Below are 14806 nucleotides of genomic sequence, written 5' to 3'. Positions count from 1 at the left end.
TCATTGTGCCAGGCGGGCGGGCGGGGGGTGGGGCCAGCGCTGTGACTCAGCCGGGCGGGCCAGGAAGGGCTGCCCAGCCGGTCTGACCGGCCCGGATGCGAGCCGGCCGCCAGGGCCCTCCCGAGGCAGGGCCGCCCGGGGGGTGACGGGAAGGGGGGCCGGCGGTGCCGGCGAGCCCGGGCTCCCGGCGGGAAGTGGGCGCGGCGCGGATGCGGGAGCGCGGCGGCCGCCGACCGGGATGGGAGCGGAGCCCCCGGGCCGCCCGCAGCCTCTGGAGCCCCGCTGAGCCGGCCGCGGGGACCCCGCGCGGGAGCCGAGATGTGCCTGCGCCTTGGTGAGCCGCGGGGGGACCCCGGGAGGCCCGCACCACCCGAGGCTGCGGCCGGGGCGGAGCACTGTTGGGGAGCCGGGACCGGAGTCCAGGCCGCCTTCTCCGCAGGGCACTGGGCTCTGGCCGGAGTTGTGCCCGCGGGGATGTGGAGGGATGCGGTGCCCTCCGGCCTCCTCCCCACTTTCCTCTCTTGCGGAGGCGGGACCCCCCACACCTCCACACCCCCAGGCCGGGGAAGAAACGCTGGAGAGAGCAGCCCCCACCTCGCCCAGAAGGAAGACGCAGGAGGAAGCCCGGCCCAGGGAGCTCTGAGCCAGAGGCGGCCTGCCTTCCGCTTCCTCGCCTTGCCCAGGGTTCCCACTGCCATTCGGGGCTCCGCACCCCGCTGGGAGGGAGGGACCGTTGGCGAACAGGATCCGGAGGGGAGAGGGGTGGATGTCCCCTCCCTCACTCCCTGGGCTCGGTGGTGCTGCTCTTGGCATCAGACACACCTGGGGAGTCCAAGAGACCTTGTGAGCCTCGGTTTCCTCTGCTGTGAAATGGGGTGGTAGCCCCTCCTCCTTAGGACTACCCTGAGAATAAAGGAGCTCTAAGAGTGGAGTGCTTACCAGGATGCGGCCACACGGCTAAGTGCTCCAAGAATGGTGACTTAGAAACAAGCCAGGGCCTCCCCTCAGACTCTCTGCCCAGCGCTCCGGGCATAGCCCGCGGCGGTGGCACGGTGCCTCCGGTGGGAACAAAGTCTCGGGCCTGGGATGCTGCCGGGTGGTATCTGGGTTGCCAGGTGGGTGGGTGGATGGGGCGAGGTGGGTCAGGGCCCTGGGACAAAGCTGCTGTGCCCCTTCCTGTTTGGCCAGCAGTTAATCTACACGATGCCATTCCGGTTCCACATGCCTGTCCAGCCTGTCACCTGCCCTCTGACTCTCCTCCATCTGCAGCTGCAGAGGGTCCTGCAGGCTCTGGGTTCTCAGATCAGCCAGACCAAGCCTTCCCCTTTGACACAGGCATCATCTGGGCCTCAGAGAGGGGCTGGCACAGGGTCACACGGAGTGTCTGTGACTGGATGGCCCCATCCCTCCCTGATTCCTGGGGACTACCTCCTGGCACAGGGTCCCCAAGAACATGGCAGGATGAGCCCCGCCCATGGCCCTGACACAGCTGTCCCCCACAGGTGGCCTGAGTGTGGATGACTTCCGGAAGGTGCTGATGAAGACGGGGCTGGTGCTGGTGGTGCTGGGCCACATGAGCTTCATCGCGGCAGCCTTGCTCCACGGCACCGTGCTGCGCTACGTGGCTGCCCCCCACGATGCCTCGGCTCTGCAGTACTGCGTGGTCAACATCCTCTCGGTCACGTCTGCCATCCTGGTAGGCCCAGGCCGGGAGGGGCTGGCGGGGCTGGAGGGGCCTGAAAGGTTCTCGATGAGTCTCCATGCAGAGCCTGGGATGGGCCAGTAGAGAGCCCACGCCTAACCCCTGCTCCACTTACAACGGCACGAGCCACCCAAGCTCCCTTTCCCTCAGCTTCCTCATCTATAAAGTGGGGATCGTAACAGTGGCCACCACAGAGGGTCCTGGTGAGCACTGGACGGGACCATCCACTAAAGTGCTTGGCACAGTGTCTGCCGCATGCTCAGCCTCCCTACTGTGAGCTGGGATGAGGAGTATAGTGGGAAATAGGCAAGACGCCACCGGACAGAAGGAAGGAGCAGCCGCTCAGCTTGAGAGGGTTCAGGAGGGTTCACCGAGGTAGACGCCCCTGAGCTGGGCACTGGTGGCTGAGTAGGAATTCCAGGATAGGGTGCAATTACCATAGCCCCGGTGTGTGGCCAACAGGTAGCGGAGGAAGCTGGGATAGCGTCCCAAGCACAGAGAATGGCAGATGCAAAGGTATGGAAGTGGGAATAGCTCAGGTCTGTTCTGGAGACACTGAAAAAACAATGTTTCAGAAGCTTAGCATGAGGCCTGGTCTACATAAGTACTGAATAAATGGTCGCCACCGTTATGCCTGGATGTCGAGACCGGCTTGATGAATACATGAATGAAGGAGCCCGGTATTCTCAAGTGCATGAAGTTCTTTCCCACGTAGCCACAGAGGTGGCCACAGCCCTGTGGGCAACGTCCACATGTCAGCGCCAGGTCCTTCCCTGCCACCTCCTGGCTAAGGGACTTATTTTTCCCTGTCAGCCTGTTCCCTCCCCTGCATAACGAAGCTCGTCAGTGGGACAGGCTGAGCCATGGCGATGTGTGCGATGCTTTGGCGTTACTATTACTGTTGTGTTTTCCTCTCACCAGCCTGGATAGAAGGCAAGGGAGGCCGTGAGCTCAGGGTTGTGGGCTCCAGGATGGACCACTTCCGCTTTACCCTCATTTCCTCATTTAATTCTCACTGTTCTCAGCAACATGGGGCTATTAATATCCCGACAGGGGGAAACCTCTCAGGGACTCACCCAGCCTCCTGCTGAAGCAAAGAGGCCAAGCTGGATTTGACAGGATGTGTCTGACACCAAAGCCAGTGTCTTTTCCATAAGCTCATCCTGCAGAGCAGGACTTAGCCCAGAGAGGTTGAGGCACCTACTCATGGCTGCACAGTGAGTTACAGACATTGCTGGACTCCTGTTATACCACCTGCCTCCCATGGGTGCGGCCCATGCCTGACCCAGTGAGGGAACTCAGGAAGGAAGCCTGGCTGAATGTAGCCCCGAAGAGCCAGGGGGCAGCCGGTGGGTTAAACAGCCAAATCTTGGGGCTGAGAGGGCGCTGTGCGGACAGCATCATGAGCAGGCTGGGTGTGGGTGTCTACATCCAGGGCAATGAGGAAGAGGCTTGGCAGGGTGGGGCTGAGATGCTGCTGGGACTGAGGCCAGGTCGCTGAGAGTTTGAGATAATGTACTCCTAAGATTTTGAATTCTCCATAAAGTGTCCTGATTTGTTTATTTTGTGTTTAGTTCCTTGACAGCGAGTTACTTAGTTTCTTCCCAAATCTCTTCCACTCCAGGGAGGCAAGTCATACATATCCTGGTACGTGCCGCTGCGGCCCTGGGATACACAGGTCCCTGTTGGAGCTACACAGCTATGGGCAGTGGGGAGCCATGGAAGGTTGTAGGCAGGAAGTGACTGTGCTTTAGAAACATCACTTGGGGGCTGGACCATGAGGGGGCAGTGCCTCCATGCAGATCAAAGTAATGAAGCTAAGGCTAAGCAGCAGGGGAGGAGGCGGCTTGGGGGCTCCTGTTGGCATTGGCGGAATCCTTATCTGAGAGGGGCCCTGACCTCACTGCCCGCTCTCCTCCAGCAGGAGGGTCAGGGCTGACTTGAGTCTCCCCACAGGTCATCACCTCGGGCATCGCAGCCATTGTGTTGTCACGCTACCTCCCCAGCATCCCTCTGGTATGTGGCACCTCCTGGAATGGGGCTTTGGGGAAAGAAGGGCCTGGCCTGCTGGAAGGGGGTGAGCTGACCCCATGGGGGGCCAGAACTGCCCATGTGGGGTGGAGCCTGATAGCCATTGACCCGTGGTCTCTCCTCTCCAGCGCTGGGCAGTATTTAGTTCAAGTGTGGCCTGTGCCCTTCTCTCTCTGACCTGTGCTCTCGGACTCTTGGCCTCGATTGCTGTGACCTTTGCCACCCAGGGCCGGGCACTGCTGGCCGCCTGCACTTTTGAGAGCCCCGAACTACTGGCCCTGGCACCCGACTGTCCCTTCGACCCCACACGAATTTATGTGAGTGCTTAGGCTGGGATGGGGTGGGGAGGGGGGCGGTCAATCAAGTGCTCCTCAGAGGTGGGAAGGGTTCTTGGAGCCTTGCCCACCCACCCCCAACCCTTGTGCCATCTCTGCCCCCTGTGTCCCTGCAGAGCTCCAGCCTGTGCCTCTGGGGTATCTCCCTTGTGTTCTGCGTGGCAGAGAGTGTGTTCGCTGTGCGATGCGCCCAGCTCGCCCACCAGCTGCTGGAACTGAGGCCCTGGTGGGGGAAAAGCAGCCACCACATGGTAAGGCCTGCCATCCCCTCCACAGCCGTGACTCCCCTCATTTTCTGGGAGCCCCTGCTGGGCAGCCCCCATCCCTCTGCATGGGGCTCCCACTTGAGAACTGGGGCGACAGTGTTCTCCCCAGGACCAAAGGGAGAGGCCTGGAGGCTCAGAGGGGTCAGATCTCCCAGCTAAGACACACAGTTGGCTCCTGGGTCCCAGGGCCCAGGACTTGAGGTGGGGGTCATCTGGACTGGAACTGGGGGCACTCCAAGGGTGTGGCCTGGGATGCAGTGATGCCGCTCTGCTTCAGGGAGCCTCGTCTCCCCGGGGGGCCTGGAGGAGACCCAGACCCAGGTCCACAGCCTGGCAGCCTCTCCTGTCTCCGCAGATGCAGGAGAGCCTGGAGCCTGCGGAAGGCCACGACCTGATGAGCTGCCCCAGCTCTGGCCCGCTGACCCTCTGACAGCTGCTGCCTCACCCACACCCCATGAGCACGGGGACCTGCAACCAAGTCTGCACTGTGACCAGGCCAGGATCCCTGAAGCTGACCCATGAGGGCTCGGTGGCCATTCCCGGACCTGGGTGGGGATTTTAAACCCTCCCCCGGCCACCCACGCTCTGCGCTGAAGTGAGACTTTATTCTGAAGTTATTAAAAAGAACAGAGACACTCGGCCGGGAGGCATGCAGCAGGGGAGGGCTCGGCCAGGGCCTGTGCTTTCCCACGCGGGATGCAGGGGGCGGGGCGGTTAGGTGTGTCTGTGGGCCTGTGTTCATCCACGTGCTGAAAGGCGGGCGGGGGTTCATGGGGCTCACACTGCAATCGGGAGGTTTTCCTTTTGCAGCATGGCCTCCAGCCAGCAAAAGCTGCAGCAGGAAGGGAAGGATGGCTCCAGAAAGCTTTATCCTTATGCCTCCATGCCCCCCCTCCCCCATCCTTCTCTCCCCTCCAAATAAAAAGACTGGCTCCTCACCTGGGCTCGGTTTCCACCGCTCCCCACCCAGGCTGAGACCTACCAGGCTGGGGTGGGGGAGGGGGCACTGCCCGGTGATTGGGGGAGGGACGTCTGGCCTCGGGGCCTCGGGGCTGTGCGTGTGGCTTGGGAGGGGGGCTGGTTGAAATTCTGAGATCGAGGTAGGGGAAGGCTGACTCGGAGGAGAGGACCACGCCAGAGCCTGTCTCCCTATCTTTGCCGAAGGGAGATATGGCCTTGGATTGGGGGTGCTAACCGCTTGCTTGGGCCTTGGGAGGACGGCAGGGTTCCCTTTTCCATAGGCTCCCCCCAGAGTGCAGACCCTGGGGGGGAAGGCCCAGTCTGACCCCCAGCCTGGAGAGACACAAGGGAGGGGAAGCGAGAGCCGGGAGCGGCCGGTGGAGGCGGGGAGGAGGCTCCTCGCTCAGAACTGGGAGGCGCTGCTGGGGTCGCACTGCAGCAGGCGCACGATGGACGGGTCGCTCTTGGCCCCGCGGATGAACTCCTCCAGGGACAGCTTTCCTGCAGCGGGAGGGAACGGTGTCGGGGGAAGGCGGCCCCCGCGCGAGGGGAGGCAGGGGGCTGAGCCGCGGAGGGGGAGGAGGTGGCGCCCGCCCCTGCCCCTCACCGTCGTTATTCGTGTCCATTTGGCGGAAGATTTTCTCCGTCCTCTTCTCCGGGGTCGACTCGTCCTCCGGCATCTTCATCACCGACGAAACCATCTTGTAAATGGCCTGGGGGTCGGGAGGGGAAGGCGGGGAGTGAGAGAAGGCTGCCGAGCACCCCCCACCCCAACCTTCAGAAGCTCCCCCACCCCAACCTTCAGAAGCGCCCCCAGGTACACTGACGAGTGGAGAGGGGGTCACGGAGGCGTGGGGGCCCGGGGGCCCGGGAAGGAGTGTCTGGAAAGGTTCCCCAGGAGGGGGGTCTATAGGCGAGGGCCCAAACCAAGTTCCGTGGCGCGCTAGGTGGGAGAGGAGTTGCTGACCGAGGGATATGCATATCCAAAGAGCGCAGGGGGAAGCTCCGAGCGGGCGCCGACAGTTTGGGGGTAGCTGAGTGCAGGGGGTGAGCAGAGATGTGGGAAGACATGGGGCTGCAGGTTCCCGGGTAAGCACGGTTTTAGCGCTGTTTCTCGGAAACTCCGGGTGCCCCGCGTTGGGCACGGACAGAAGTAAATGGGGCTGCGGCAGGTGGCACTGGGCTGCGGTACCGCTGTGGCCGGCAGGGGGCGCTGGGCCGCCTTGAGGGCTGGAAGGCCGGAGGCTGCAGGACCCACAGGGGGGCGGGGAATGTTATGCAAATAAACGCAAATGAGCATCTGCCGGGGGCGGGGACAACCTGGACTCCGCGGGACCCTAGGCAGTAGTCGCCCACGTGCAGGAGCTCCGAGGCACACCAAGGGGGGGTTGCGCTAAAAGTACACAGAGCACGTGGGGCTTGGCGGGTGGGATAGGCTCAAGGACCGGGCCGATCGTCTCCATCTTCCAGCTTTTTGCTACTGAAACCACCTCCAAGAAACCTGCTTCCCTTCGCCCATACCACAAATGTACCCTGCCTCAGATCCGGCTTTAGCCTCCACCTGGTCTCTTCCAGCCTCATTCCCTGGGTCTGTGCCCCCACGCTGCCTCCGAGAGCTCTTTCTAAACACAGATCTCCACCACCACGTCCCCAGCCCAGCGGGCCGCCCCCTCTTTCCAGTCATCCGCAGGCCTCCCTCCAGACCTGCCGTGCACTCAGCTCCTTCTGGATGCTGCCCCACGCTTCTTCTGCTGCCTCCCACTCCTTGCGGCTCAGCTTCCATGGCGCTTGCCTAGGGAGCCCTCCTCTGATCCATGCTGGTCAGGGCCCATATGCCCGCCCGGAGCCTCCTGGGCTTCTCCTTAGGGGACACCGCAGGGGACGCCTTTGTTGGATTGTTCCTAGTCCCCAACATACCAATAAGGACGGTGGACATCTAGCTAGTGCCCATATCCCCAGAGCTGAGCACCGTGCCCGGCTTCTGGCAGGAACTTCCCTTTCGAAAGCCACTGGCACCTCCTGCTGCCCTCTGTACCAAGTCCAAGCCATTTGGCCCTTGGCGTTCAGAGTTTTTACAATCTGGTCCCTCTGACCCCTCCACTATCAGGGCTCCACTGGTAGGTGATTCTGCCACAACTAAACACTCCTGCACCTTTCCAGTTCCCCAGCACTGACAGCCTCTGCCTGGAACGATCATACCAGCTACCATTTATGTGTCAGGTACTTTATCCCTATTTTCCAGATAAGAAATAAAGGCTCAGGAAGGGAATTCATGGCAGAGACCAGATTAGAACCCACTTCCTCTTAGTTGCTGGAGAGATGCTTGTGGGGTGGTGATGATCAGGGTGGGCTATGAGGTAAGGTGGACCTGGAGTGGCATCCTGTTTCCATTAATCACTTGCTATGTAGCCCTAGACAAGTACTTAACCTCTGTGAGCCTCAGTTTCCTCATCTGTAAAATGGGGTAATCATATCTCCCTCGTGGGGATTGTCTAACGGATTAAATGAGATCATGTGCATAGAACAGTGACTGGCTAGAGTAAGTAGTAGTCAGTAAACAGCAGCTTGTATACTAATTGTTACTCATCCACCACATCCTCAGTTCTTCCCTGACCTTCAGTGCCCTGAGCTCCCAGATGCCACATTTACAACCCTGTCACCAAGCTGGGCAGTGTGGCCTGCCCACCAGGGTGGGAGCCCCAAGCAGCCAAGATGCAGTTTCTTCCCTTCTAGTGTACTCACCTGACCACAGGGCAGGGTCTGAGAAGGACTGAGCAAGTGACTTAGTGAACGCCCCCTTGCGGGCCTCCTAATTAATTGTCTGGAATTGCTGCTCACTCATTGTTTCCCTGGAGCTGACTTGTAATTAACCAGGCACTGGGGCTTGCCTGACTCTGCACTGGCCTCTGGGGCTGACTGATGGGCTGTAGGGAGGGAAACGAGGGCCCAGCCAGCAGAGGCCAGCCAGGCCGTCCCGAGGATGCCCAGGGAATGGGACTGGCTGGCGCCCCCAGCAGGGCTGAGATTTATGAGTACATACCAGTGCAACCACGCTAAGCGGTAAAACATGAACACCCCGCCACATTGGTTGGTATCCAGCTGCTGCCCAACCCCTCAGTAATCCTCCACCACTCTGGCTACCTCACCCTTTCCACCAGAACCCCCAGAACTCCCCACTACCCATCAACTAGAGATTTAATGCCTGGCCCGCGGGAGTCACTGACAAACGTAAAGGCTTTCCCCTCTTGACAGGCAAAGGGAGGCACCACATCCCAAGGCAGCCCATTCTACTCTAGCTGGAGAGAGCAGACCCAGGCCCTAGTGACAGAGAAGCCGACGAGTCCAGTAGGGCGAGGTGAGTTAGAAGTGGGGAGCAGTCGGCAGAGCTGAGGGACGAAAAGAAAGGCGGAAGGAAAGGGAGCAAGGGCTTGAGCAAAGCTGTGCAGCAGGATCACTCAGGGCACATTCCAAGGCCATTCCGGCTGGAGCAGAGAATGCGCAGGAAGAGAATTAGAACGTTTAACCAAGAACCAACTGTCTGCGGGGCCTCTACCAGAGTCCCTTCCCACTTTACACCTATCGTAGCCTTGAGGGCTAACATCCTCACTTTACAGGTGAAGAAACAGAAGCTCGGGTACAAGGAACTGGACGGGTAAAAAGAGAACCAGAGCCTTGATGGTCTTTAGTGCTGCACTGAGGGGATGGACCGGACCGAAGCTTTTTGAGATAAAGCTAACATGTCACACTTAAATTTGTATTAAAATGGCATTCCTAACAGGTCCTAAATTCTCCCTGTAAGATCGGAATTTTTCAGATGAGCTATCTAAGAGTTGAGTCCAACTCCAGAATGGGAAGCCAGACCCTTTTCAAGAGGTAGCTCTGAGTGGTAGCCAGCTTGAGCTTGACCCCTCCTATATGCTGTGTGACCTTAGACAAGTCACTTCACCTCTCTGAGCCTCATGAGGCTGCTGTAAAGATGCACTGAGCTCGTGGCTGTGAGCACGAGGCTATTAGAGAGCCCTGAATTAATTAGTTGGATTGTGGCTGGGTGTCCAGATGGAATGTGGACTGTGGATCCAGGTGGCCCACTCACAGGCTGTGTGGCCTCGAGCAAATGTCTTTACCTCTCTGAGCATCTGTTTTCTCTTGAGTAAATGAGGATCGATTCAACGTAACTGGCCTGTCCTCTGCAGGAATGTCAAATCTTGAAAGACAAAGAAAGGCTGAGGAACTGTTACAGACTAACAGGGACCAAAGAGACACGAAAACAAAATGCAGTGTGTGATCCTAGATCAGGGCAAAGGAGAGTATTATGAACACATTTGGCAAAATTGGAATGTGGTCTGTAGGTTAGATGACAGCATTGTTTCTGTGTTAAATGCCCTGACTTTGATGATCATATTGCGGGCTATGTAAGAGGATGTCCCTGTTCTTAGGGACTATATCCCGATGTATTTGGGGGTAAAGGGTCCTGTCCGGAACAACAAAACATTACACACATGTGCGCACACACAATGATAAAGCAGTGGTGGTCAATATTAATTGGTGACTCTGGCTAAAGGGTTTATGGGAGTTTACTCAACTTTTCTGTAAATGAGAAAAGATTTCCTAATTAAAGAGTTTTTTAAATGGGCTGTAAGAATAGCACCTGCTGCCTCCCACCCACAGGGCTGTCAAGAGGATAAGGGGTGCTGGGCCCTGCACCTGGCATTCTGAGGGGCCCAGGGGCCCACCTGCACAATCTCGAGCATCTCCTCTCGGCTGATGTAGCCGTTGCCGTCCAGGTCATACATGCTGAAGGCCCACATGAGCTTCTGCTCCAGGCGGCCACGCGAGGTCACGCTCAGCGCGATGATGAACTCCCGGAAGTCAATGGTGCCATCGCTGTTGGTGTCGAAGGTGCGGAAGACGTGCTCAGCGAACTTGGAGGCGTCACCATAAGGGAAGAAGTTGGCGTAGATCTTCTTGAATTCATCCACGTTGAGGATGCCCGTGGGGCAGTCCTTGAGGAAGCCCTTGTACCACTCCTGCAGCTCCAGCTCCGAGAACTCCGTGTTCTCCCGCAGGTCTTGCAGCATCTCGGGCCGAAGCTTGCTGTTCTGCTTGCCCATGGCCACTGAGCTGAGTCCTACCTAGGTCCCCCAGAGAGTCAAGGAATGGAGAGGGGAAGTCAGGCCCTCCTGGTCCCTTGACACCACTCCAGGAGGGCCCCCAAACACCAGACACCCAGCCTCTCTTTTGACTCAGCGAGAGAGAGGAGCTGGCCCAGGTCACACAGCCTGCACCCAGGCATCCTGCCTCCGTGACAGGCTCCACACCATTTCCCCAGACCTCACCCTTCCCCAGGGAACAGGCCTGGAGACAGGCAGGGAAGGGGCTTACATTCACTAAGGCCCTGCTCAGGGCCAGCCACTGGGCCTTCACAGATATACACCACTTCACCCTCCCATAGCGAAGCCTGGGGGTTAGTCCCATTCTACAGATGAGAAGACAGGATCAAGGGAGTGAGATGACCTGGTTCAAGTGTCACAGCCATGGAGTCACAAGACTGACTCCCAGCGTTTCCCAGGGAGGTGCAGAGCGGCCTTCTGGTCCGCCTCCCTCCTCCCCACGGCCCCCTCATTGTCTCACATACGCCTGATGACCACGAAATACACCTGCAGCCCACCCACTGGCCTGTTCTCCCACAACTTGTGCCCCACAGGGGTGGCATAAGATAGGTGTTGGCGTGGGCTCTAGAGCCAGACCACCTGGGTTTAAGTCCCAGCTCTGCCTCTTCCCAGCAATGTGACCTTGGGCAATTTCCTTAAACTCTCTCTGGCCCGTCTGTAAAGTGGGGTAACAGTACCTACCTCATGAGGGTTGTGGAATCAAATTAGTTAACACATGGGAAGCATTTAGAATGTCTGCACATGTAAGTGCTAGATAAGTGTTAAATAAGTAAAAATGATTTCCATGTACTAGATGCCGCAAGACGCATGCACCACACACACATGAATGCATACTGACACATGACACACGGCTCACCAAATCCATATGCTGGGTCCCATGCCACAGACCATCCCACACCCACCCATGGGTCACCATGCCTCCACACATGACAACATGCCCTCTGCTCTCCAACTCACATGGGAGGACACAGGGGATCACGCATGCACAACTCTCCTACCCTTCCCATCACAACATGCCAGCCCACGATCCCACATGTCATCACAAGCCAACTCCCATGCCTGCGACACCTCGCATGTGGCCAGCTGCACATGGGACCCTCAGGCTCCCTTGCCATCTTTCTCTCCCCAGGGGCGCTGCCGGGTCCCAGGACAGGGAGCTGCAGCCCTTCTCAGACCTCGGTGGGTCCCTCCTCCAGGGAGACCTGCAGCCAGCCAGCCAACCCTCCCCAGCACTCACCTGGCCTCTAGTCCAGAAAGGTCCCCCGCGTGCAGGAGCTTAGAGCGTGGAGGGCTGAGGGGACAGCAACGGAGAGAGACAGCCAGGCAGTTCTGGGCAAAGATGCGGGAGTACGTGCAGGTGAATCTCCCCGGCTCAGGGCTGTGCGACAGGGTGAGGGGGTTCCTTGTGTGTGAATTTGCACGCAGCTCTGGGCACATGTGGGTGAGCGTGTGTGTGAGTGCATGTGCTCATGTGTGCACGTGTGTCCCTGGCTTCTGCACTGCATGTGTCTCCCCATGTGCCTCAATCCCTATCTGTGCATGCATGTGACCAGGTATGCACCCCTCACAGTGAGGGAGATGTGCCCGTGTGTGCCCCCAGCAGAGTCTCACATGCATGTTTCTGTAAGTTGGCCGCCCTCCCTTCTAAACCAGCCTCTCCTGGCCCAAGCCGAGGGTGAACAAGTGTGTGGGAGGGACTGAGGACGGGCCTGTGGCCCGGGTGGCCGAGTGTGTCTCCTAGTCCCTCCTCAAGGTCCAAGGAACTGGGTCATGGGGTGGGGGCGGAGAGGTGCGCTGGGCAGGAGAGAGCTTCCCGGGCCCCCTCTTCCCCGCCACCCTCGTAGTTGCCCCTCCCGGGTGGAAGACGTGGAAATGACGGTGGTAGAAGATTCTGTTGTCTCGCAAAGACCCCAGTCCCCACAATGGGGCGGACTCACAGCTCGACCTGGGGAACCTGCCTGGGGACCCTGCCTGGACCCCTCCGCAGCTCTCGCCCCGAGCCCCCGCCTCCATCCTGCAGCGCCGGCCGAGCGGCCCCTCCTGGAGGGGGCGCGCTGCGGCGGCCGAAGCCGAGCCCGCCGCGCGGGCCACTCCGAGGTCAGCACCCTGGAGAGCTCCGCGCGCTGTGCCCGGCGGCCCCCACTCCCCGCGCGCCCGGAGGGAGGGTTCCCGGGGGCGCGGCAGCGGCGGGGTTGGGAGCCCTGGACGTGGCCCCCTCCCTCCGGCCGGCCCCCTCCCCGCATCCCCCAGCCCCGACCGGAGCGGCCCCCACTCACCGGCGACGCGGAGACACCGACTGCGCAGGGAAGGCGGCGCTGCTGCGGCGCGCGGCGACAGAGGCGGCCGGAGGGCGGGCGGGGGGCGGGAGGAGGGACTGCTAGGGAGACGCCCCGCAGCGTTGGCCCGGGCCCTCCCCTGGGGTGGGGGTCCCGGCTTCTCCCTTTCCCCTCCAGCCCTGGGGATTAGGGGGGCGATGGACGAGCCCCAACCCCCTCCCCTGCCCCGAGAGGGAAGGGGACCCCCTCACTTCCCCGACCCCCGCGCGCGGGAGCACACTCCCGGGGAGGAGGACCGAGGTCCCATCTCTTGAGCATCTCGATTCAAGCAATCTGACTGGGTGGCCAGAGGTCAGGGCCCAGACACCTCTTTCCTAGCCCCCCAAGCACCCCCACCACCCCACCCCTTCCCTGCCAGTCTCCCCCATCCCTACCTGGGCGCGGAGCCGCACGTCGAATCCGGATCCTAGTGGGGCGCTAATTGCCCTGCTGCCCCCGCGCCTCCACTCCGGAACTGAGCTGAGGGTTCTTCCGGGAGGGGCAGCGCCCACTCCTCCAGTCCTGCCCTTACCCCACCTCCGCCTTAGAGAACAGAGTGCACCCCCATATCCCGCCTGACACTCCAGATCTCCTCAGAATTAATCCCACCTTCCAACATTGATCTAACGTGCTCCTCCCCCTCACCTCCCCCATCAAGGAAGCCGCCTGCCTCCCTCCCAGCCTCTGCCGTGGGGGCTGGGGACCATCCATCTCCAGCCTGCCGGGTTCTGAGGTGCATAGGCTCAGCTCAGCAACAATCCCTGTATCCTGAGCTCAAATTTTGTCCTTTCTCCATCTCTAGGAGGTGGTCCTTCGTGTCCCCCACTTCACAGATGAGGAAACTGAGGTTCAAAGGGGTTCCATGATTTTTCCAGTGTCTGACACTAGTGATGGAAGGTTTGGACTTGGATCCACGTGCCCTCAGCCACTCGCTGCACATACTTATCAAGCACTAAGTCTGTGCCCAGCACTGTTCTAGGCAGTGGGGTTACAGGACTGGACAGTAAACAATGGACACAACAGCCCGGCCTGTGTGGCTCAGTGGTTGAACATCAACCTAAGAACCAGGAGGTCACGGTTCGATTCCTAGTCAGGGCACATACATGCCTGGGTTGCGGGCTCGATTCCCAGTGCAGGGTGTGTAGGAGGCAGCAGATCAATGAATGATTCTCTCTCATCGCTGATGTTTCTATCTCTCCCTCTCCCTTCCTCTCTGAAATCAATAAAAACATATGTAAAGAAAACAATGAACACAGTGTACAAGTCAAGCTTACAGTGCATTAGGGACGTGTTTGGGGACAAGGGGAGGTCTGTGTGCAGAGGCTGGGAGCTGGCAGTGCTCCGGACCATGCCAAGGGCTTCAGGTTTTATTCTGGACGAGATGGGAACCTCTCTGGGCTTTGAGCTGTGAGAGGGTCTGACGTCCAGGTCAAGCCTAAGCAGGTCTTCTGTCAAGAACAGACTTTGAGGATTGGGAGCCACGGTGGCAGCAAGGGGCGAACTCAGGGTAAAAGATGAGCAGGGTGGCACAGAGGGGCTGGTTCCCGGGGGTACTGAGAAGGCAGGCCCACGGCATCTGACTGGACAACTCCTCCCAATTCCGTGGCGCTGCCTGGGCCGTCCTGGCTCCCAGGGCTCGGACCAAAGCTCCAGGTTCCCAGGCCACGCTGCTTAGGTGGTCCCAGCCTCTCCCTGAGCTGGGAGCCAGGCTTCGGAAGACCGGGAGGGCAGCTGGGCCCTCGGAACACCGGCTCCTCTGTGTGCCTTGGCACCGGTGTTGGGACCCCCTGGTGGAGGCGTGAGAGACGCCAGACATGTGTGGGTGGTTCCCAGCTGCCTCCTGCGTGAGGACCTGGGGGTGGGGAGAGACTTGCTGCTCAGCCCCCACCTCAGGCCCTTTGAGTGACAGGCTCTCCCCCCTCTCCCCACTAGGCCAGGAGGGCCTGCTTCCGGGGCAGGAAGAGGGGCCTGCCCTGCAGTCACCGCTTCAGGTCCTCTCCCCCCTGCCCCATCTCCCCCTTCCTCT

At 59.9% G+C, this 14806-nt stretch overlaps 2 protein-coding genes across 6 annotated transcripts; one reads left to right on the top strand and one right to left on the bottom strand.

Moving 5' to 3' along the window:
• The first annotated feature begins 67 nt into the window (after positions 1-67).
• TMEM54 (transmembrane protein 54) lies at positions 68-5272 on the top strand. The gene is made up of 6 exons (XM_070404658.1): positions 68-334; positions 1503-1696; positions 3659-3718; positions 3862-4050; positions 4185-4319; positions 4690-5272. Exons 1-6 carry the CDS (start codon positions 319-321, stop codon positions 4762-4764), a joined length of 669 nt encoding a protein of 222 aa, XP_070260759.1. The 5' UTR covers positions 68-318; the 3' UTR covers positions 4765-5272.
• HPCA (hippocalcin) lies at positions 4921-12840 on the bottom strand. Of its 5 annotated transcripts, none has more exons than XM_070404661.1 (5): positions 12742-12840; positions 11703-11794; positions 10028-10426; positions 5902-6007; positions 4921-5795 (listed from the first exon to the last, which is right to left on the bottom strand). In XM_070404661.1, exons 3-5 carry the CDS (start codon positions 10403-10405, stop codon positions 5698-5700), a joined length of 582 nt encoding a protein of 193 aa, XP_070260762.1. In that variant the 5' UTR covers positions 10406-10426; positions 11703-11794; positions 12742-12840; the 3' UTR covers positions 4921-5697. The 5 variants fall into 5 exon arrangements, with proteins under 5 accessions (XP_070260762.1, XP_070260763.1, XP_070260760.1 ...); XM_070404662.1 differs by having other exon boundaries at positions 10028-10422; positions 11703-11843; positions 12742-12826; XM_070404659.1 differs by having other exon boundaries at positions 11703-11843; positions 12742-12825.
• Positions 12841-14806: the final 1966 nt, after the last annotated feature.

The sequence above is a fragment of the Myotis yumanensis genome, unplaced genomic scaffold (genome assembly GCF_028538775.1).
Source record: "Myotis yumanensis isolate MYYU_CA2020_CCGP unplaced genomic scaffold, mMyoYum1.0.hap1 SCAF_2, whole genome shotgun sequence".
Lineage (NCBI taxonomy): Eukaryota > Metazoa > Chordata > Mammalia > Chiroptera > Vespertilionidae > Myotis > Myotis yumanensis.
This window is presented reverse-complemented; position numbering and strand designations above follow the sequence as displayed.